The sequence below is a fragment of the Sander lucioperca genome, chromosome 3 (genome assembly GCF_008315115.2).
Source record: "Sander lucioperca isolate FBNREF2018 chromosome 3, SLUC_FBN_1.2, whole genome shotgun sequence".
NCBI lineage: Eukaryota > Metazoa > Chordata > Actinopteri > Perciformes > Percidae > Sander > Sander lucioperca.
In genome coordinates, this window is record NC_050175.1 from 28,080,156 (window position 1) to 28,103,053 (window position 22,898).

Below are 22,898 nucleotides of genomic sequence, written 5' to 3' on the forward strand. Positions count from 1 at the left end.
TGTGTGTGTGTGTGTGTGTGTGTGTGTGCGTGTGTGCGTGTGTGTAACTTGAATATCTTTGTTTTGTTTTAGAGCTGCATATAGGAAGAGGGAGGGACTATCGCGAGACCGCGTGTGTGTATATACCTTTTGAAAATAAATTTACCAGGAACTATTTGTGATAAACATGTTAATCCAGCCTTTAATTCGCAGGGCGTCTGACAGCGGGGAGTTTATCTGCTTCAGGGGTGGTTCATGGGTGAAGCCACATGACTTTCTATTTATACATAAATAGTGTGGCAGCGATATCGAAACTGCGGAAGGTCGTTTGGCTGTCGGTCTGTTCCTGCAAGCAGACGAGGAAAGGGTAGGACGTCTCACAGGTGACCCTGCTGCTGAGAGAAAGTTGAAACATAAACAGCTGCTCTTTCTGGAAATCTGAAAGGCAAGTCTGGCAATAACAACGCAATCACCAAATCCTTCAATGTATTAATGAATTAGTAAAAGTGGAGACTGAAAACATGATTGACTGTGTGATTCAGTGAGTGAATGAATTAATGGAAAAAATAGAACTACACAGTTGCCACATTTTGTATTTGTTTTTTGGTGATGAAATTGTGTTCTTTAAGAGACCAGTATTTATATTTAACACCTTTTTTACAACTTGCTTATGTAAGAAGATGTGTGTGTCTGAGTCCTGAGCTGTCCCCTCTAGCCCAACAACATTTGATTGGATTTCTCTGCCCTGCTCACAACCATAGACTGTATCAAACAGCTTCCAGCAACCAGGCCAGACTTGGCACAGTCCCCCCCCCCCACCCTGTGCCGTCATAATTCCAGATCTCGCGAACAAGTCCGGAGTGTGTAATCAACCCTGGGCCCTGTGTGTGTGTGTGTGTGTGTGTGTGTCTCGTGTCCAGCAGAGCTGAAATGTCACTTTGCTGTCTGTAGGCCTTGCAGCACAGGCACCCTGAGTGTGTGACTAGGGCTCAGGACCTACTTGTGAAGGGGGGATTATAATGTGCTTTGTTATTTGACAGCAGGTGCAGAAGTAGTGTTAACTTACCACCTACCTCTGCTTGTTTGTTTTCATATTCACGAGCCAGAGAGAGGACACTCAGTGGCCATGTCGACCCTCCTGCGCTGCATCTCCAGCTCTTCTGTCGTTTTGTTCCAGCGAGGGGTCCACCAGAGGATACCTGGAAGAAGGCATTTCAGGACTTTCCCTGTGTTATGGGACCAAAAGGCCTCTAGAGGTAGGACATGTGCAGCTCTATTAAAATCTCTCTGCTTAACCTTACAATGTCTTTCATAGAGGACAGCCTTTGCCTGCATGCTTTCTTTTGGTTTGGATTGAGAGTTTATTCAAGGACACTTTCCCTCTGGCCAGAAGAAGGGAAAACTCCACAGATCATCAACTGTTTGCAGCAGGTTGCTAGATATGTTCCCAAAATAGGGAGAGCTGTAGTAAAGCAGGCTGTGGCTATGCTCACTGTAGGAGCTGCTGCTAACATGTGAGACCATATGAGAGGTCAGTTAAAGGTGACATGTTAAAGTGTAACAGCAGTATGGCAGATTATGTTCAGACATTTGTTTATGGAGTCTCTTCACTGGGGCACATGTCAGCAAGTGTTTGTGAGAGTTTTGCGAGTTACTGAGTGCTTTTAAGTTTGAATTTTGAGAGTGTCTGTGTAGGAGTGTAGGCCTCTCTGTGTGTGCTGGCTCCGAGCCAATCACCTGCTAATAATGTCTCCATGGAGGCGAGGTCACCATGCCAAGTATGGAGAGAAATGTGTAACCTGACACTGTTTCCAGCTACACAATCTCGGCTGTACATGCAAACTCTCCTGTGTAGTTGCACAAAAAGATAAAGAAACAAAAGCTCCCCTATATTTTATTATAAAGTGATGTTGCTTTTTGTATGAACGCTTCTAATAGTTATTTTAGTTTTTAGGAAAGAACTGTTTATGCATTTCATAGCTTTTTTTAGGTTCTGCAGACTCAACTATTAGCTTGTTTGTGTGCTCAGGTGTGCTCTACAAGGACCTGGTGGTTGGGGTTCCTAAGGAGACGGTACATAGTGAGCGCCGTGTGGCGTTGTCTCCTGCGGGGGTGGAGGCGCTGGTCAAACAGGGCTTTAACGTGCAGGTGGAGAGTGGAGCTGGAGAGGAATCCAAGTTCTCTGATCAGCAATACAAAGATGCTGGAGCCACCATCACTAATGTTAATGGAGCCTTTGGCTCAGACTTGGTCCTTAAGGTCCGTACACATCTTCTATTTAGTTCTAATAAGACAGTTCTGTGTATAGTTTGTTTGAGTCTAGATAATACTGAATTTCTCTTCCTCTAACATCCCTTTTCTGCTGTAGGTTCGAGCCCCCAGTTTGAGCGAGGTAGACCTCCTGAAGCCTAACTCCACCTTGGTGAGCTTCATCTATCCAGCCCAGAACCCAGAGCTGATGGAGAAGCTGTCAGAGAGGCGGAGCAATGTGCTGGCCATGGACCAGGTGCCCAGAGTCACCATCGCACAGGGCTACGATGCACTCAGCTCCATGGCTAACATCGCTGGGTAAAGAAAAATATACATTGACGTGTAGATTCCTATGTTTGCAGCTGTTAGGAATGTCTTGTTACGGTAAATGTAACTTGAATGTTTGTTTTGTAGGTACAAGGCTGTGGTTTTGGCTTCTAACCACTTTGGCAGGTTCTTTACTGGTCAGATCACAGCTGCAGGAAAAGTACCCCCAGCTAAGGTAACTGTATACATGTTATACAAGTCAACATGAGTGTCTTTCCTTTTTTTCTTTTCAATCGACCTCAAAGGTCCCCACTTTGTACAATAATGCTTCTGTTGCACTAAGGTCCTGGTTATTGGAGGTGGAGTGGCTGGCTTGGCAGCAGCAGGTACAGCCAAGTCGATGGGAGCCATAGTCAGAGGGTTTGACACGAGGTATAAGATGGAACATTATGTCTCAGACTGCAGACTGAGTGATGATCATGACATTGACAATAACCTGACTGTTTCTTGGCTATCAGGCCAGCAGCCCTGGAGCAGTTCAAATCATTTGGGGCAGAGCCTTTAGAGGTAGACATCAAGGAGTCTGGCGATGGAGTCGGAGGTTATGCCAAAGAGATGTCTAAGGAGTTCATTGACGCTGAGATGGCCCTTTTCGCCAAGCAGTGTAAAGAGGTGGACATTCTCATCAGCACTGCTCTGATTCCAGGTCAGTCGCACTGGTACCTTCTTCCTTTCGTCTTTCCTCTTTTGGTGTTTAAAGCCGCATTAATCATTATTTATTTTATTTTATTGGTTTATTTGATAGGGACCATGCATATTTATGAACATTGTTGTATAAAAACACCATGTAAATATGCCAGAATTAGTTAAAGTAACTACTTTCCATCTGCAGTCCCTAGGCAGGTAACATAAGACTAACAGAGACAACCAGCAATCATACAGCGCTCATTCACTATACATTAAAAGGTACACATAATAGTGACATTGACAAAACAAACAAGCAAAACAAAACAAAAATACATGATGCATGATACATGACAAAGACGTTATTCATCCATCTCTATACTACATTGAATTTACCAGTGAAAAGTGTAATCAATAGTTGTTACATAGTAACATTGAACCAGTGGGATGAACCCACTGAGAACTACTACCGAACTCTACAAGGCCTTTTGTTTTAGCAGCCTGGAAATATACTTTATAGTAGAGACTCAACTGTTCTCATCAGTCCTTGTTGGCAGCTGTTTCCCGCTAATAAAAACTTGTAGGCTACCTGCCCACAACTGACAAAGTTTCAGATTGGCTGGTGGTGAACATACAAAATTGATCATCTAGCAGGTAAAGACCCAGACATTTTTCTTAGAAGTTGGTAGAGATTAAAACAAAGCTGAAAGAAGGCTAAATAAATATTTGAACAATGTCAGGTGGCCAGACACACGATTTCAAATAGATGCAAATGTTGCTTTGTGTCTGTTGATTGTGTGAGTAGGCAATTAATTGCTAACACATTTGCCGTAGGAACTCGATAAGCCTGTTCAGATATTTTTCGGCCCCCTTGTGGCCAAAAATTGATGTAGATCCACTATCCTCTGACTTTCCTGTTTCTTAGGTTGCATGATATAATGAACATTAGATGCATCTCATCTGTCCTGTGTTTCCTGTTCCCATGCAGGGAAGCGGGCACCCATTCTGATCAAGAAGGAGTTTGTGGAGTCGATGAAGGACGGCTCTGTGGTGGTGGATCTGGCTGCAGAGGCAGGGGGCAACATCGAGACCACCAAGCCTGGAGAGCTGCACGTTCACAAGGTGAGGTTTCTGCGTAGCCGGCGGACTTTGATAAAGAACAAAAGAAATCTGAAAAGAAACCTGTTTTTATGTTTTGTTCACCCCTGTGTAAAATGTACTAATGATGTACTTTCTTTTTTATTAACTAGGGAGTAACACACATTGGCTACACAGACCTGCCCAGCCGCATGGCCACCCAGGCCAGCACTCTGTATTCGAACAACGTACTGAAGCTGCTGAAGGCCATAAGCCCAGACAAGGAATACTTCCACTATGAGCCCAAAGATGAATTTGACTATGGAACAATTGACCATGTCATCCGTGGGACTCTTGTTATGAAGGTGGGTTTCTATTTGTTGTAACTGTCCACTGGCAGCCTCCGTCTTCGCTGGCATCCCTCCCTCCCTCCATCTTGGCACATCAGATCCTGTCATGCTAAGATACTGTGCCAAATGAGTCCTAAAAAACAAATCCCAGCTGGGAATAGCTCATGTTGGATCCCAGTAAGAATGTTATGAACGTTTCAAAATATACTTATCCAGGAATTTTGGCTGCGACACATTGTTTATGGCAGAGAAGGCATGCAACCTCAACAGGACATATCAGGTTACCCCTTGTTAAACTAAGCATTATTCAGGCCCCTTAAAAAAAACACTAGTAACTGGTTCGTGATTGCTGTTTGTTCAGTATAATCTCCTATGTGGTCCATGAGTTTGTGTTTTGAGTGCTTCCACCATGGAGCCGAGATCTCCCACAATGCAAGACTCCAAAGTCTTGATGTCTGTTTCTCACGCAAAAATCTGTGGATGTCCTCTGTGTTCTCACACTAGTCCTCTTGTGTGTTTTCTAATGTGTCCAGGAGGGCAAGAACATTTTCCCGTCCCCTCTTCCAAAAACAGCCCCCCCAGCCCCAGTGAAACAGAAAACAGTGGCAGATTTGGAGGCTGAGAAAAAGGCGGTGATCTCTCCCTTCAAACGCACCCTGACCTCTGCTAGCGTCTACACTGCAGGTCAGATACGAATATACAGATGCATACAGAAAAAACGACTAGTCATCTGGCACAATTTCATGTGCAATGAAGTTATTTTACAAGGAATTGGAAAGAGGTTGTTTTTTCCAATTCTGAAAAAGAGACCCTTCTTTACTGAAGAAAAAAACAAAATTAACTGGATAGCAGTATAATGACTTATGTAGCTGTGTTTGGCCTAAATTGCTTGTTAAAAATTTGTTAAAAAGCGTTACCATATTTTCTTATCCTTTTTAAATTTTGGTTGTACAATTTGTAGCAGTTCAAACAATTAGAGCTTAAACAATTAGGTGATTGAAAAAGTTAATCACCAACTATCTTGACAATCGGTCAATTGAAAGTACATTTTCAAGTAAAAAGGCCAAACATTTTGATGATTTAAGCCTCTCAAATGTGAGAAAGATTTGCTGCTTTTCCTTGTCTTAATAGTAAACAGCATCTTTGATTGGACGCCATGGGTGTGAAAATATCACCTTGGGGGAATTATTTTGACTATTTTCTGATGTTTTATTGACCCAAAAAATGAAGAAATAAAATCTGCACATTAATTGATAATAAAAATAATTGTTCGTTGCAGTCCTAGTTCCAAACAATATCTGGACATATTTGGACATTTTTGCCTTTTTATTATTATTATATTAAATCCCGTTTTACTCATAAAGAACAATCAAGTTACATTCTTACATGAAATACATTTGTTTTACTTTTTCATTTCTAAAAAAAGAACCCCCCTGGCCACCCTCCCTCAAACCCACCCTCATCAGAACCTCTGTGCGTCTCAGTATGTCACCGTTCAAACAAAAAACAGTAGTGAGTCACCCGTACATTTACACATAATCCAGTAATAAAAAAAAAAAAAAACAGTAGTACATAAAACAATAATGCAGACTTTTTTAGGCCTTGGCCATCAAACTGTCTTAGTGCTTTACATGTCATTAGGGAATTTCAGGAAGAGACTTCAGTTTTTCGAAATATGTTATTAATGGGTTCCAGATACCATAAAAAAAGTCATTGGACCCTCTAAGTGCATACTTTATCTTAGATACATCATAAGATCAGTCAGCCATACAGATACTTTTGGTGGGTATGGGGATTTCCGATGTAAAAGAATTTGCCACCTGGCAATCAAAGTTGAAAAGGTTAATACATCTTTATACCTAGCAAGCCCTATATGGTCGCTCCGCACTGTTCTTAATGGAACTTTTGAATGCTAACACTCCGTTATAATGAAGCACAGTGGGGAATACAGTTTTGGTAAAGTATGACGTATGAGATCAGGAGAAACTATGAATCATCACACATGCATAACCTGTTATGAAAATCAAAGTGTTTGTATTTTTGCCTGTTCAATTATTCCATTGCTTTAATTGTAAAAAAAGAGAGACTGGAAAACATAACTGCATATTTTTTTCCACTACATCAATATGGAAAGAACTGTACACAGGCAACACTGCTCTCTCTGTAGGTGTGTCCACCTGTCTGGCTCTGGGAATCATCTCCCCCAACGCAGCCTTCACTCAGATGGTCACCACCTTTGGCTTGTCTGGGATTGTGGGATACCACACTGTGTGGGGCGTGACCCCCGCTCTGCACTCACCCCTCATGTCTGTCACCAACGCCATCTCAGGTTAGAAGTCAATATAAGATGGTGGTGGCCAAATTGAGAAACACGGTATAGGTGTTTTTTTTTATTTTTAATTTAATTTTAATCTCGACCTCTGTTCCGTCTGTCCTCTCCGACAGGTCTGACAGCAGTTGGAGGTCTGGTGCTGATGGGTGGAGGTCTCACACCCTCCACCCTTCCTGAGGGTCTCGCTCTTGCTGCTGCCTTTGTGTCCTCCATCAACATTGCTGGTTTGATGTTCAACACCCAAACACAAAAATGAACAACAGAGAACAAGATTTTTTCCCCATCCAATCAAATGAAAAATGTGTTTTCTTCTGGAAATGTGTTTTCTTTCTTTTTCTGTGAATGCAGGTGGTTTCCTGATCACCCAGAGGATGTTGGACATGTTCAAGCGTCCCACTGACCCTCCTGAGTACAACTACTTGTACATGCTACCTGGGGCTGCCTTTGTTGGTGGATATGGAGCCTCAGTGGCTGCTGGATACAACATCGAGCAGGTCACAGGATAAATATATCTTCATTCCACTCACATTTGTTCTCATTAAAATATACACAAGTAGCTTGTTTTTATGTAACCAGTATTAAGTAGCTTGTCAGTGAATGTGGTATGTGCTACCCAAGATATATATATAACATCTGTATACCGAGTCGAACGTTCTCTGGGATATGTTTTTATGCTAATCCAATGTGTCTCTAGCTTAGAACAAGCTACCGCAAACCTCTAAAATCACTATTTGATACCACTAACAAGGCTCGAAATAGCACCACACTTAAACGGTAGCATAATGAGGGTCCCTACATGTAAACCGAAGCATTGAGAACTTTATAAGTGTACAGACAGTTTATTACAAAGATAGATTATAAAGACAGTAGTGTTAATGTTTACATGCGGCCGCCATCTTGGATAACAGTCATGAGCAGTCGAACGCCGAATGCTGTGCAACCAGTAACCAGTAACATAGCTCAAACACAGCGTTCGTGATTCGACTGCTCATGACTGTTATCCAAGATGGCGGCCACACATAAACATTAATGCTACTGTCTTTATAATCTATCTTTGTAATAAACTGTCTGTACACTTACAAAGTTCTCAATGCTTCAGTTTGCATGTAGGGACCCTCATTATGCTACCGTTTAAGTGTGGTGCTATTTCGAGCCTTGTTAGTGGTATCAAATAGCGATTTACCCTGTGCCCCGAAAGCTAGCGTTAGCAGCTAACCCCCAGTTTGCGGTAGCTTATTTCAAGCTAGAGACACATTCGATTAGCATGAAAACATATCCCAGAGAATGTTCGACTCGGTACACATATGTCATTAACCCCTAGGTTCAATTTGCGCTGGAATTGTCCCTTAAAACAGTTCGTCACAGGCGCCTGGGTAGCTCACCTGGTAGAGCAGGCGCCCATATATAGAGGTTTACTCCTCGACGCAGCGGCCGCAGGTTCAACTCCGCCCTGCGGCCCTTTGCTGCAGGTCATTTCCCCTCTCTCTCCCCTTTCAGGTCTTCAGCTGTCCTAAAAAAAAATCTTTAAAAAAAAGAAAGAAGAAAAAGAGTCCAGAGTGATGCCTTTAACTTGTTTTGTGAGACCAATAGTCCAAAACCTAAAGATATTCAATCCACTTACATTAACAGTATTTTAATTAAGCTTTTATTCATACTTTTAACTTGACTGTGTCTGTAACCGTGTTTAAGCACTACACAAATAAGTCAGACTAGTGTTTTGTTTTTTTACCTCAGATGATGTACTTGGGCTCAGGTTTGTGTTGTGTCGGGGCACTGGCAGGCCTCTCTGCCCAGGGCACCAGTCGCTTGGGAAACACGCTGGGCATGATGGGAGTGGCAGGGGGCATCGCTGCCACGCTCGGTGCCCTCAAACCCTCACCAGAGCTGCTGTCTCAGATGTCTCTGGCCATGGCCACTGGGGGAACCCTGGGTAGGTAGCTTCCTGCTTTTAGAAGATCTACAATTGAGATACACGTGATGATCGACTAGCTGCAAAATGCCCACTCTGGCACTGATCTAAAGCCCCTAGAAGGCGTTCTGTTCTGTATCATGGCAAGGAGACTAACAGCCAACCAGGGAGCGTTTCAGTCTCCATTTAAAGAGAAACAAAAATAATAAAGCTTGGGCATGTCTCCTTTTGAAGTCCAACAGTTTGTTTAGAAAACTACAAGACCATCATGAATGAGTTACATGTTATTAACTCTGTATGCAACTCCTCCGGTCTTTGAAGAGTGTGAATATTTTGCTAATTCATAACAGAACATCAATCATCCTGTCCAGATACAGTGGATTTCGTCCTCGTGTGCGATTGTTGTACATGTTAATAGTAATCTAAGAAAGCAGGATGATAAATTACATTTTCAATCAACACACACACACACACACACACACACACACACACACACACACACACACACACACACACACACACACACACACACACACACACACACACACACGCAGGCAGGCAGCAGAGTATGAGGGTTTGCTCAATGATAAATTAGTGAACCTATGTTTTTGAGGAAACGCACTTAAATACTTAACTTAGGACTCATTACATTGTCTTTGAAGACCAGGCCCTGTTTGTTAAGAGTAAAGTTACTGAAAGCAGTTGTTTGCCTTTTAACCGTTTTTAAAAACTTAATATTTTCACTCTTTTGTATTCAAACATAGCCAATGTGCATGAGAAGTGTGGGGCCTGGTGCTTGACTTTGCCAGAAAAACTAGTAGCTCCCAGAGATTTACTCAAAGCTGTTTGTTGAATCTTCATATCTCAGGTCTGACCCTTGCCAAGCGTATTGAAATCTCAGACTTGCCTCAGCTAGTGGCCGCCTTCCACAGCCTTGTGGGGCTGGCAGCTGTTTTCACCTGCGTTGCCGAGTTCATGATTGAGTACCCCCACCTGGACACTCACCCAGCCGCCGGTGTACTCAAGACTGTGGCGTATCTGGGCACCTACATCGGAGGCGTCACTTTCAGTGGCTCACTGGTGGCCTACGGCAAGCTTCAAGGTAATGGATGTAACTTATAAAATATTTTGAACACGAACAGTATATAAGTACATATATTTTGCGTGTGACATGTTTTAAATTCTGTGGAATGTTTCCTTTACAAGTCTGATCATTGTTCTCCATTTGACACAGACACACTAATATCTATATAAACACACTGAGCTTTGCGTCCTCTGGTGCTGATTGTCTCTTTCATCTAGTTAAAGCCAAAGATCCTCTGGTAAATCCAGGCCTGGACTGTGGGGGGGGAGGGGTGGGATTGTTTGCATGTGTCAGCAATTACTAATTTACATTGCAGTGTGACTGATCAAGAGGAACACATGAGAAGCTTTCTGGTAATTTGTAATGGGTACTGGCCGCATGGCTTTGGTTGGTGAAGGGCGGCTGTCTGATTTGTAGATGGACAGACTCTTAGACGGCTGATTAGAGGCCTCCACAGAGAAGTCTCAGAGTTCAAAGACACATGACACTGCTTAAGAGAAAAGCATGTTTACATGTTTTATCTTGTAAAAGTATTCCCCTTCAGCCTTACAAAATGAGTGACAATCATTTCTGGCTTCTCTGAATATTTGTTGGAAATGTTTTTGGTTGTAGGCATCCTGGACTCTGCCCCCCTGCATTTGCCAGGACGACACATGCTGAACGCCGGTCTGATGGCAGCGTCAATGGGAGGCATGGTGCCCTTTATGCTCAGTTCCAGCTACGGTACTGGCATGGGGTGTCTAGTGGGAGTGTCTGGGCTTTCCACTATTATGGTGAGTTCCATCGATTCACTAAGCTGAGAAAAAGTGAAGCAAAAAACATATAAAAAATAACTGGATGACGTTGAAGATGTGCAACTTTTTGTCGGTAAAAATGTATTTCATCAGTTTAATATTAAAAATGGATTTGGATTGTGCTAGAATGTCAATCACTCTTTTTAATATCATACATGGATTACATTTTTACTTAGAGCAAAAGTTGGTACCTTGTCACGTCAGTGACTTGTACTCTGTACCCATTGAGTAAAATGTGATGTAATATTGGTAAAACACTTTAGAAACTTCATTATAAGCGATGATACACATTTTAAACTGCCGGTTGTTGCTACAGATTATGCAGATGCTGGGTTTTAGTTGGCTCAAGTGGCTCCTATGTTTTCTTTCATTTCTTCTTCAACCTCCCCATAGGGTGTAACCCTGACAGCAGCCATCGGGGGCGCTGACATGCCTGTGGTTATCACCGTGTTGAACAGCTACTCTGGATGGGCGCTATGTGCTGAAGGCTTCTTACTAGATAACAATCTAATGACGATTGTCGGAGCTCTGATTGGCTCCTCCGGTGCCATCCTTTCCTACATCATGTGTGTGGTGAGTAGACACATACATGTATATCCAGCCACATGTGTGATCTTGTACAGTGTACTCAGCACAATGACCTGAGCCTGTGACCTCTTCTCTTCCAAGGCTATGAACCGCTCCCTGCCCAATGTGATCCTGGGTGGGTACGGCACCACCTCCACAGCGGGCGGTAAACCCATGGAGATTGTTGGCACTCACACTGAGGTCAATCTGGACCAGACCATTGATATAATCAAAGAAGCCAACAGCATCATCATCACACCAGGTACACACTACATGCAACACGAGACTTTCGTGATTCCACTGGGTATTTTTCCCCTGGGTAGTTTTAACTTAGTGGCCAAAATTAACATATTGGCTCACCTGCCGTAGGTCGATTAAAAAAAGTCAATCAAAAACTGATTTTAATTTTTTTTTAAACAGCACATTTTTATTATTTGCTGTATAGAATCAGGTTACAAAACAGTAAACAAAGTGACAGAGGTTTAATGTAATATTCATTTTTTTGTTTTGTTAAAAAACTGTCAAAATATGGGAATGTTAAAAGAACTGCCGATTTAGCATTTCACTCTTATAACATTGTCGTTGAGTCCCTTGAATGTAAAGATTTGGGTGTTTTATGCTAGTAGCGGCTAAGGTAGCCTCGAGCTGCTAGCCTTAAAGCGTAACTCTCGCCAAAATGCAACCTAGGGTCTTTTTGTGAATGTACCTGAGTCAAACTTTTGTTTAAAAGCATATTTAGGACGGAAGCGTCACTTTTAAGATTTACCGTTTTCTCATTTTTCGGTCAAATGGCCTTTTGAATGGGAGTCCTAGGAGCACTTTTATGCTAGCCTCAAAATAGCTATTTTTAAAACACTAAGAAGGCCGACACAACATGAAACTTTGCTCGAAGTTTCGCCAGGGGCTCTACACATGAACGCAAGCATTGAGAACATTGTTTGTGTACACAGAGTTTACTAAAAAGAAAGGTTTTGAGCAACTCACTGTAGTTGTTCTTCCGGTCACCGTCTATCGAGCCAGTCAAAAATAGTCGAGGGAGGAGAGTAAAGATGGAGAGCTCCTAAAGCTTAGTTCCATATAAATGCACGGATAATTCGTTTTTTTGTCGTTAGTGAAACACAATATTGACCTTGTAGTTGAAAAAGGAGCCTCATATAAGAATGACATTTCCTCCTATGGAGTCCGTTCATTCGCATTAGGAGATCGCCTATTTTGGACTGGGAAAATGGCGGATAGCGTAAACAACAACTGCTAACGTGAGTTGCTCAAAACCTTTCTTTTTAGTAAACTCTGTGTACACAATGTTCTCAATGCTTGCGTTCATGTGTAGAGACCCTGGTGATACTTTGAGCAAAGTTTCATGTTGTGTCGAGCCTTCTTAGTGTTTTAAAAATAGCTATTTTGAGGCTAGCATAAAAGTGCCCCTAGCACTCCCATTCAAAAGGCCATTTGACCGAAAAACGAAGAAAACGGTAAATCTTAAAACTGACGACCATAGCCTTTGGGAAAAATAGGTGTAGAATGAGGTTTGGGTTGACATTGGAGACTTTAATATCAGATTCTCTCATCACTGGACAGTGTGGATCCTCCACTGCACTCCAGCTGCAGCTTTTCTGGATCAAGGGAGTAAGCCTCTCTCCACAACCCGTACCTCCTATGGCGCCATTTTGATGCTAACAAGCACTCACCCGCCGTTAGCATTCCATTGACTGCCATTCATTTTGACGTCACTTTGACAGCGAATAACTTTACATCTGAAGTGTTTAAAGACTTTATTTGCCCATTGTTTATTTCTAAAGAAACACGACAGTGTATAAAAGGCTCCATTACCTTTTATCTCACGTTATGGAGCCGTAGTAGACATTTTTGTAAAAATAGGCTAATGATTGTGTCATAACCATGCGACTTGCTGTCGCATAGTAGAGGAATTATTGTATAGTACAGGAGAAGCTCGCAGGCAGTTTCGACTTACATTAGCTGTTTAAGTTTAATTACTAATGTTAACTAGCATTTTAGTAAGCAATAATTAGCCTGTGCCTATGTTATTTCCTAACATATACCTACGCTCTCCGTCTCTGCAAGATTCGGAATGATTGAGATTTCTCTTGGCACAGCTACCAGAAGACTTACAAATTTCAGACAGGTTGCTCACGTCACATCCACGTCATCAAGCTCAGTTGGAGGCTGCGCAGTAACGCTCAGCCCTCACCGGAAAAGTGCTTCTAATAGCCTTCACTGGTCTCCGTCCAGAGCAACGGGATCTATTGGTCCATTTATTTTACTGTCTATGGTCTGGATGAATTGCATCTGTGATCTTTCTCTCGTCTGATTAACTTCACCTGACAAAAAGGCAGAGCCTGACCGCTCTGCCAAAATGGGGATTCGCAGCAGCTCTGGAAAAGCTAAAAGCTTTTGCAAAGCGGGATTAACTCAGAATATTAAAGCATGGTAACCATAAGAGAGATCCCCCAGACACCTGGACTCTTAAAAGTAAATAAAGTGAGTTTGTCAGCAAAGAGTAAAGGATGATGGATTTAATTTTTGAGTGTGAGACGGTCACCACATCCTGATTTATTAAAAAGAAAAAGCCAGATTTGTCTGACAACTGAGTAGTTGTCGAGTGGCCTGAGCAAGAGGAACCACTCTGAATAACTTGGATAGCTGTTGTTTTCAAGTGGCTCCAAACCAACCCAAGGACAGCTGTGTGGTCCCACATGCTGGTTAGATTAGAGAAACAGTGAAAAGCCATAAGAGCAATTGAGTCCAGACCCAAGATTTCTCCATGTGCTGTCAACAACAAAGCATTGCAGTGAAGAAACAGAAGGCTTAGTTGTCTGGGGAATTAGAAGATACGGGTTAACGGCGACTGGCTTTAAAAAAAACTCAATTAGGGGTAATGCTGAACTTTACAAGGTACCTGACCACCAGGGTTAAATAAGGGTTAGGCAGACACAGAGAAAGGAGTTCTTTGCACGCAGGGGACCCAAATGCACACCACACGTGAAAGTTTTCTGAAGGAAAATGTCTCTCAGACCAATGAACCACTATGATTTAATACAGAGAGGAGACTTGTGGTTGATGAGGACAAAAGAAAGAATAAAGGGTAGAGGAATCACTGGTTTCATTGTTGTCGAAACCCCTGCTGGATTGCTGTGCTTTCATTTAAAAATGAACAATAACTGTGTCAAATGCTCATTTATTCCAACAGGGCCATTAACAAAACACAAAACCAGAGTAGGAAATGCTATTGGATAATAGATTCCAGCCATTATAGATTACAACATTTCTAGATACTAGTTAAACAAAGATGATTAAGATTAAAATGCACTTTTTTTTAGGCTATTGCATGTTTATTCTCTGTATGTTTTTGTGCATAGGTTGGGGTCTGTGTGCAGCAAAAGCCCAGTACCCGATTGCAGACATGGTGAAGATGCTGAAGGAACAGGGCAAGAATGTCAGGTGAATGTTAGTCTCGCTTTGCCAGACCCTCCTCCAAAGCGCGCTGGAGGAGAGTCTGGCTACTCCACATAGAGTTCGGGGATGGGAGGAAAACGTGCTCTGGTTTATTGGCATTTCTTTAAACCAATCACAATCGTCTTGAGTGGTGCTAAGCACTGGAGAAAAGCTGTGGTGCCGCTGCAAAATAGGCACGGAAGGAACTTGTTTTGGTGGAACGTGTATGTTTAAAAGTTGTTTTAGTCGTGCAACAGAAAACTCAGATTGGACAGATAGTCTAGCTAGCTGTCTGGATTTACCCTGCAGAGATCTGAGAAAATATTAACCATAGTCTTCATAAATCGACCAGAGTTTAAAATGCCAAAACAAAGGAAGCCCAAGGCAACGAAAATCCGGCCTAAATGAGTGAAATCCGGCGGATTTTCCGGCGGCAACTGAGCAATCCCGGAAGTGGAACGTCAAGGATATAGACTAGGTGAATATCTGCCCTCATGCTGTTCATCTCCTTTATAAACTAGATTATTGCTGCTTATTTCCTCAGTGGGTTTGCCCTGAGGAAGTGTTTTAAAATATTATTATAAATGAGGCACTCTAACCAAAAAAGCAACTCCCTACCAACACCTGATATGTGAGAAATATTTGCATCATCTCCTGTTAGCAAAGTGGGAAACTGCAAAGTACTTTTTTTTTTTGTTTTTCAAAGTATACTACAAAGTACTGACTTAAAGAAGAGAAAGACAGAAGTACCTTTTTAGTACTGTATATTTATCAGATTTGACTTGAGTATTCTAATTTAAATGCTACTTTATACTTTCTCTACTACATTTCCGAGGATTACTTTTTACTCCATTTACGTGACAAGTTACTATAGTTACTTTTCAGATTTAGACTTTACATAATAAACATGTCAACATGTTATAGATCAAACTACCCAGCAACATATAAATAAGCTAATAGTGTCTTCATCTCTACCAGCTACAATATAAAAATGCTACTTGAACGATAATACATCAGTATTAATCATTAAATAATATATATCACTGAGGAGTCATTCTGCTGCGTAATAAGCACTTTTACTTTCGATACTTTAAGTACATATTGCTGATAATACTTTGACTTAAGTATGATTTTAAATGCAGAGTTTTTACTTCTAGCAAGGTATTATGACCATAGAAATAAAATGTTCTATTGCTATGATTATGACAGGTATGTTGCTACTTTTAGTAAAAGTACTAGCAGTACTAAGTAAAAGATCTCAGTACTACACCACTGAATATTCCACCACTGCTTTCTTTGCTTTTATGTGCTTTACAACAAATCTGAACTTGTTTAGAACGTGACGTGTGCATTTTTAGGAGCACCATTGATCAGGGAGCTGTGAGTTTTCAACGTAAATCAATAAGTGTTGATGAGCAGTAATAATTTGCGTCCATCCCCTCCAACAGGTTTGGGATCCACCCAGTGGCCGGTCGTATGCCCGGCCAGCTGAACGTCCTTTTGGCTGAGGCTGGTGTTCCCTATGATGTGGTCCTGGAGATGGATGAGATCAACGATGACTTCCCAGGTAAACTCTTTTTTAAAAAAAAAAAAAAAAAAAAAAAAAGAAATCTAGAGAGAGCTGATAGAATATTTGCTACATGGTTGTCACTTTGGCAGGAAGGTGTCAGATAATAATACAAGATAAATTATGTGTAATAATCTCATCCGCACTTGGAACAGCCTTGTGTTGTGTCTTGATATTTAGACATGTCATGTTATCGGGGCAACGGTCTTGTTTTCTTAGCAACCAGGCATGCAGTCTCGAGACACATGGTTCTGTTTATGACAGAGGGAGATAAGTGCGGTGCTGGGGAACCCAATGACATTAGTTAGGACAATTGCAGAGCATTTTGCCAGCGGTTTGTCTGTCTTGTGTATAAATGTGTAAACGTCTGTGGCCCACAGAGACAGACTTGACACTGGTGATCGGAGCCAACGACACAGTGAATTCTGCAGCACAAGAAGATCCTAACTCTATAATTGCTGGCATGCCTGTCCTGGAAGTCTGGAAGTCCAAACAGGTAGGTCGTTTAATTACTTTTGATTGCTGCTCAGACAATATCACTCTATTTTTTAGCTGTGATACAAAAAGTGACCATATACATTTAATTTAAACTTTACTCCAGGTGATAGTGATGAAGCGTACCTTGGGTGTGGGCTACGCTGCAGTAGATAACCCCATTTTCTACAAGCCCAACACATCAATGTTGCTGGGAGATGCCAAGAAGACATGTGATGGCCTGCAAGCGAAGATCAGAGAGACCTTCTACTAGTGACTCCTCATCAGCTCACCATCATCGACAGTAGTTTAAAGTACAGAGGCACGCTGACCGATACTGCATTTCCACTATTGGCTTTCGGGATATATATTTTTGGAGAGCAGATTTATGAGATCTGAAACAAATGTTCAATTACAAAGATGCCCAAGATTCATAAGATGATTTTTTTTTTTTTTTTTTGAATATAAGGGACATGAATAGCTCAAACAGAAATGTGTACTGATTTGTAAATAAAAATATTTAAACGTATCTGAAGTCTTTTTCCTTGCGCATTACATTTTAAGATTTAAATAGGAAAATCATACTCACTGCTACTTAGATGGATCAAAGTGGAAAGAGTATTGATTTTTAAGTCTCACACAAAAATGTCAAACATGCATTTCTTTTTTGATTTAAATCTGAATAATTTCACATTTTAATAAGAAAGGACCAAGACTATTTCCCATCTGATTTTAAAATACCATAATTAACAGTTTGTGTTTGTCATTTTGCAGACGGAGTTGTTGATTTTTTAAATTATTATCCAGTTTGTTGCAACTGTAGGATTTTTATTTCAAGAGATACATGTCTTGTATTTACTCATGTATCAAAACACCTCATCCATGTCTGGCAACTGCAAACCCTTTTTTTTATTGCATATTCTTATACAAATAGTATTCCTTACAAAATGAAATGACACTCAGCCATAAAATAAAACCGGTCTTAACAAGGGCTTGCATGTGAATGTACTCTTCAGCTACAGCTCGCAGCAGTCTCTTGTAGCTGATTTCAGTTTTTCTTCACAGCATTTCTCAGCATTTTCCAGCAGCAGTCTTAGCTTTGTTGACAACTGAGTGCAGGTAGGAGTAGAAGAAGAGAAGGTTATCATATTCTCCTTTGTACTCCTGAGAAAGGCAATGCACGTGGAAGTCATTGAGGAAATAATAAATCGCCTCGATAGTAGCTAGGTAGGTGTCTGGTTTGCCCTTCTGATGGCGCCAGAAACACGTTTTCCTCGTCTTCAGCTCTACCCGGAGCAAATCTGGACGAGAACACACGTCAGTCAGAAGGGATACACGAACACAGAGTGAGATCATGTTAAACAGCGTTGTGGGTGAAGGAAATTTGCCCCAAATAATTACCAGCAGTCAGAGCTCTTTGAAATGCTGAACAAATACAATCTTTCATGATTACCTTGCAGTCTCTCATCTGTGCTGATCTTGTTGGTCTGGTTCCATGTGCTGTCAATGAAGACCACCCTCTGTAGGGGATACACCCTTGACTCCAAGCCCTTTGCTTCATCTGGGTTCCCTGACTCCGGGTTCTTTGCGGTGTGTGTGGCGCCTTGGACTTCCTCACTTTTCAGCCTCTTTATGCAGGGTTCATCAGAGGAGCCATGTGACCTGCTTTCGGTCATGTCACGCAAACACTGCATCATGTCTTGAACTGAGACAGCCCCTGGACCAGGGAACACCAACACCACCTGGAAGAGAGCAGAGGAACAACCCCGATTCAGAGAGGAATAGCATCATACAAACCAAGACTAAAGTACTAAAAAATGTGTTTCTACAATGTGGTGATTTGCTACATTTAGGAAGCACTGAAAGAGAGAAATACGCTTTGGTAGGAGCAAAATATAGTTGAAAACATAAGATCATTCAATTGAGTAAAACAGATGAAAGCACGAAGGAAAAAAAAATCTAAGTTGGAAACTGTCAAATACAATCAACAGACAAGGCTTGTGCACTAAAGCCACTGTAATTCTGTATGTCAAGTCAAATTGCAGTATCGGATTTTGCCAAATATATAACTAGTGCTATGAAATGTAAACTTGTCAAGCATGAAATGTGAAAATGCTGCAACTGACAGGATCCTCCAAATGTATTACAAATTCCACACACTTTCATTATAGTTTCATCCAGTATGGATCAAAATCTAAAATGAGTTATATTACAACAAAGACAGGAGTGCATCATGCACATAAACAGACATTTACTTTTCTATAACAGTGTGAATTTAGTGGTTAGTAACAGTATAGTTTCGATCAAGTATTAAAGTAATATGAATGAATAATGTTTTTCCAATAGGTAAAAGAAGAAAATTAAGCAGCGGTAATATGAAGATAATAAAGAGCACTAGAGCTGAAACAATTAGTTGATTAATTGATTGGTTGATGGATGAAAAGAAATAGCATCTTAATTATGAGGACTTGCTGCTTTTCTTTGCGTTGTGTGATGGTAAATTGAATCTCTTTGGGTTTTGGACTGTTGAGCGTGCGACGCAACGTCTTTTTTTTTTAATTTTATCTTGGGCTTTTGAAAAAATGTAACGGGCAGTTGAGTTGTCTCTTTCGATTCTATAGACCAAACAATTAAACGGGCAGATTAATTGAGAATAAAAACAATCATTAGTCGCAGCCATAAAGGGTACAGCTTCACAGTGACACTCAAAGGTGTTATACATTTTTTTTTTAAATGTAATTGGGGGAAAAAAAATAAAAACTCCATTCATTCATGACGAAAAACAACTAACCTCGTCCTTTTCATAGTCAGGTATGCAGGGGTAAGTGTATATGGTGACGTCACTGGGTGCGAGGATCTTGGCATGGATTGCAGTGCTCTTGCCATCCGTCTCATTGGGATGCTTGATGATGTCTATCTTCACAGGAAGCTGAGCACGACATAAAATATGTAAAGTCACGTCCAGAAGACAGTTCAATTTCAACCACATGTGCAAAATTGTATAGATCTTTCATTAAAGAAAGAACATTAACATTTCCACATTAGGATACTACTATTACAGCAACTCCATACTGTAAAGGCTGAAGGCCTCTCTTAAAAGAACATGAAGAGGGTCATGACCTCTTACTGACCGTGATTAAGGGGATTTCTTGCAGGCTGACACCCAGTAATGAGCAGCATGTGTAGCAGAAGAACATCCTTGATCCTCCGCATTTCGAGCATTTCAACCTGCCCCTCTCCTGTGCCTTCTCCAGCACTGCATGCGATGCCAATTTTAGACCTTGGAGAGGCTGCTTGGCAAGCTCACAAGTGTCTGATGAATCACTAGAGACGGTTGTTTTGTCACGGCAACTAGGATGGAGACGCTGGTTCTGATCCAGGCTGCTCATGCTTGCTCTTTAAATGTTGACAATCCAGTGCTGAAGTATGCGAGCCCTACATTCAATAGCTGAACAATAATGACAAAACAAATGATGTAAATATTGGCAGACAGAAATAATCCAACAACTACACAACTTTCACACTGAGGGATGCAATAATGTGGAAAAGCCATTAAACAAGCTAAGGGGTTGTTACTAAAAAGCTCACACAGTAGTCATTTTTCAGACAAATTAGTTGAATTTGGTTGGGAGATATTGTGCATATGAATATAACAGACTGGATAATGTCTAGGTCTTTAATTGGAATAATAGGATGTAGCCTAGCTTGAATGCTGTCTTTATAGTTTCACATCACAAGCTTTCTGTTCGTGTACCTCAACTCTGAAGTGAACTGCCTGATGATGACTTTTTGTATTACCTCATTTGACTGTTCAGAGTGAAATGATCAATTGGATTCTGCTTATATCCACAATAATAACATAATGATATTTTCTGACATCACATTAACCCATTCCTAGTATAAACATGAAAGCAATAATCACTCTCGATGTGGTGTCACATTAATAGCAGAGTTAAAACATCCTGATATTTGATTTAGTCACTATCGACCAGTTTAACAGTTCTGAGAAACGAGGAAAAAAACGTACAAGTGAGGGTGGGACATGCTGTTGCATTATAGCATTAAACGACATTTAGTTCAGTCCATTAGCTACGAGACTTTTGCCACTTGACAAAAGTCAGTAGAAAGACTGTTGCTACCTAGTTAGTTAGGTGCATAGGCTAATGTCAGCGCGCCTGGATGTGACAGCTAGAGAATGAATGTAAAGTGAGCTAAACACAGGCTACATAACGTCACAGCTCAGTGATTGCATTTAAGTTAAAGAGCACAGCATGTAGTTAACATTGAATCCTGAGGTAACGTTATCTTTCTCTCCTCTTAAACTCAGTGAAATCTGACAGTAGACTATACACTGTAGCTACATCTGCCCCAGCTTACATACTGTAGCTAGCGTTGCAGTACAGTCAACATACCTGATCATGCTAGTGAAGCTAGCTTCTGTTAGCAAGCTTGAGATAAGAACAACATCGGTAGTTCCGGCTACAAGCAGACAGAAATCACAGTGGCTAGGTAGGTTAGCTAATAGCAAAGACCAAACGGAAACAGAAGTTGGTGTAGTTCAGTTGATTTGCAAGCAATACGTTGTCCACTTGTTCGTCAACCGCGTTCAAAACGTGTTGTTGTACAACAGCGTGAATGTCTTCTTCTACGCCGGAAATACTGTTCCGTATAAAGAAAAGAGTACTTTGTTGCTAAGCACCGAATTCCGAAGGTGGTGTGTGCGACCCGATGTTACCTGCAGGTGGTGGACAAATGATGCACTGCACGATAGGTAACGTTCCTAACGCCATATAGCAAACGAGAAGAACCTCGTAGTTAGATAATGTTAATTTAATAAAAGTTATTAGTTACTGTAAACGGAGGACTCTGTGTTAGCTAGTTAAATAAACCAATACGTGTTGAGTTACCGTTATTAGTTAACTAGTGTAGAGGCTAGCTAAGCGTCAGGGAACCTTAATTTTACTCCGTCAATCACGTTGTCATGTGTTAAGTTAATGGTGTTGGTAATGCCAACTAGCTAGCTACCGTTAAGTAGCTAGCTAGGTTAACGTTACTCTTATAAACATTTTCCATAAACAAATTTAGTGTAGGCTATGTTTCGTTATTAATTTGAAAAATGGTTGTCAAGATGAGAAAATTTAAAAACTTTAAAGTTTTTTAAAGGCATCCTTGAGTATATTGAGAATATAACTCTTTTTTTCAAAATTTCACCCAAAAATAGATTTTATTAGGATTACTTCTAAATTTAAATTATATTTGTTCTTGCAATATCAAGTGGTAGACGGTGCTGTAAACAACATTTGTTTTCTAAATAATCTTGGACAAATTGTGTAGAAAGTCTTACAAATTTGTTTTTACAATGGAGTAGAGTATTACATTTTATCAAACATTAATTTACCTGCACATATTTTCAAGAAAAATACAGGTTACCCCATTTGACAGAAACCAGTTACACCACCTAACGTGATGCTTTTACAGTCAAAAATCTTGTAAGTGACACTATCAAGCACTGCAGTCAAAGTAGTATATTGAACTTGTCGTTTAATTTAATTTCAGTGACAAATAGTTAAATATTTAAAAGTCATTAGATTAAATTAAACAACTAACATCTTAACAAAGTGTATGTGTGAACAGAGTGTTTGTGTCTGAGAAAGAGGTAGATAGATGGGTAAAAGAGAGAGGGAAAAGCAAGTCTGTTGTGCATGCCCTTTAACATATTTACAGTTAAAGAGCTCATATTATGTTTTTTTGGCATATAATAGGTTTACCAAGTGAAAAAGCCCAAAGTCCATCCCAAAGGGACTTACCATCTCCAAGAGAAAACACTGTTCACAAACTGCTCCAAACAGCTCTATTGTAGTCCAGCCTTTACTTCCGTGACGAACGTGCGTCACTTTGTAACACACGTTATAATGCTCGCCTAGCTGCTAGCGTGGCATGCCCTCATACTCTGTTTCTGACTGGCTAGTAGTCCTTACCTAACTACTGCGCATGTGTGACTCCCAACAAAGATGGTACAGAAGTGAGATGCCTCACTCTGTAGCTAAAACAGAGAGCTCAACACACAGGGTGAAAAGAGGAGCTGCAGCAATGTGCAGTGTCTGGGACACA

The 22,898-nt window shown here is 40.9% G+C and overlaps 2 protein-coding genes across 5 annotated transcripts; one reads left to right on the forward strand and one right to left on the reverse strand.

Moving 5' to 3' along the window:
- The first annotated feature begins 212 nt into the window (after positions 1-212).
- On the forward strand, positions 213-17,313 carry LOC116054566 (NAD(P) transhydrogenase, mitochondrial-like). Of its 3 annotated transcripts, none has more exons than XM_035999596.1 (22): positions 213-423; positions 1,079-1,235; positions 2,009-2,238; positions 2,348-2,547; positions 2,644-2,731; positions 2,840-2,928; positions 3,015-3,202; positions 4,169-4,302; positions 4,431-4,622; positions 5,141-5,291; positions 6,775-6,936; positions 7,053-7,163; positions 7,288-7,433; positions 8,674-8,869; positions 9,717-9,950; positions 10,545-10,705; positions 11,120-11,299; positions 11,396-11,555; positions 14,671-14,752; positions 16,195-16,313; positions 16,694-16,809; positions 16,915-17,313. In XM_035999596.1, exons 2-22 carry the CDS (start codon positions 1,106-1,108, stop codon positions 17,059-17,061), a joined length of 3,216 nt encoding a protein of 1,071 aa, XP_035855489.1. In that variant the 5' UTR covers positions 213-423; positions 1,079-1,105; the 3' UTR covers positions 17,062-17,313. The 3 variants fall into 3 exon arrangements, with proteins under 3 accessions (XP_035855489.1, XP_031162026.1, XP_031162027.1); XM_031306166.2 differs by having other exon boundaries at positions 240-424; positions 1,086-1,235; XM_031306167.2 differs by lacking the exon at positions 213-423 and having other exon boundaries at positions 852-1,235.
- Positions 17,314-17,669: 356 nt separating this feature from the next.
- dtwd1 (DTW domain containing 1) lies at positions 17,670-21,715 on the reverse strand. Of its 2 annotated transcripts, none has more exons than XM_031306168.2 (5): positions 21,200-21,577; positions 19,919-20,235; positions 19,579-19,716; positions 18,241-18,529; positions 17,670-18,088 (listed from the first exon to the last, which is right to left on the reverse strand). In XM_031306168.2, exons 2-5 carry the CDS (start codon positions 20,174-20,176, stop codon positions 17,859-17,861), a joined length of 915 nt encoding a protein of 304 aa, XP_031162028.1. In that variant the 5' UTR covers positions 20,177-20,235; positions 21,200-21,577; the 3' UTR covers positions 17,670-17,858. The 2 variants fall into 2 exon arrangements, with proteins under 2 accessions (XP_031162028.1, XP_031162029.1); XM_031306169.2 differs by having other exon boundaries at positions 17,823-18,088; positions 19,919-20,231; positions 21,197-21,715.
- Positions 21,716-22,898: the final 1,183 nt, after the last annotated feature.

Excerpts from the sequence above, each read along its gene's own strand:
- LOC116054566 (XM_035999596.1), top strand. The coding sequence starts at position 1,106 with ATGTCGACCCTCCTGCGCTGCATCTCCAGCTCTTCTGTCGTTTTGTTC. Across the intron at positions 4,303-4,430 it reads GAGAGCTGCACGTTCACAAG|GGAGTAACACACATTGGCTA; the intron begins GTGAGGTTTCTG and ends TTTATTAACTAG. Across the intron at positions 14,753-16,194 it reads GAACAGGGCAAGAATGTCAG|GTTTGGGATCCACCCAGTGG; the intron begins GTGAATGTTAGT and ends CCCCTCCAACAG.
- dtwd1 (XM_031306168.2), bottom strand. The coding sequence starts at position 20,176 with ATGAGCAGCCTGGATCAGAACCAGCGTCTCCATCCTAGTTGCCGTGAC. Across the intron at positions 18,530-19,578 it reads CTGACTATGAAAAGGACGAG|GTGGTGTTGGTGTTCCCTGG; the intron begins GTTAGTTGTTTT and ends GCTCTCTTCCAG. Across the intron at positions 18,089-18,240 it reads CACAGATGAGAGACTGCAAG|ATTTGCTCCGGGTAGAGCTG; the intron begins GTAATCATGAAA and ends GTTCTCGTCCAG.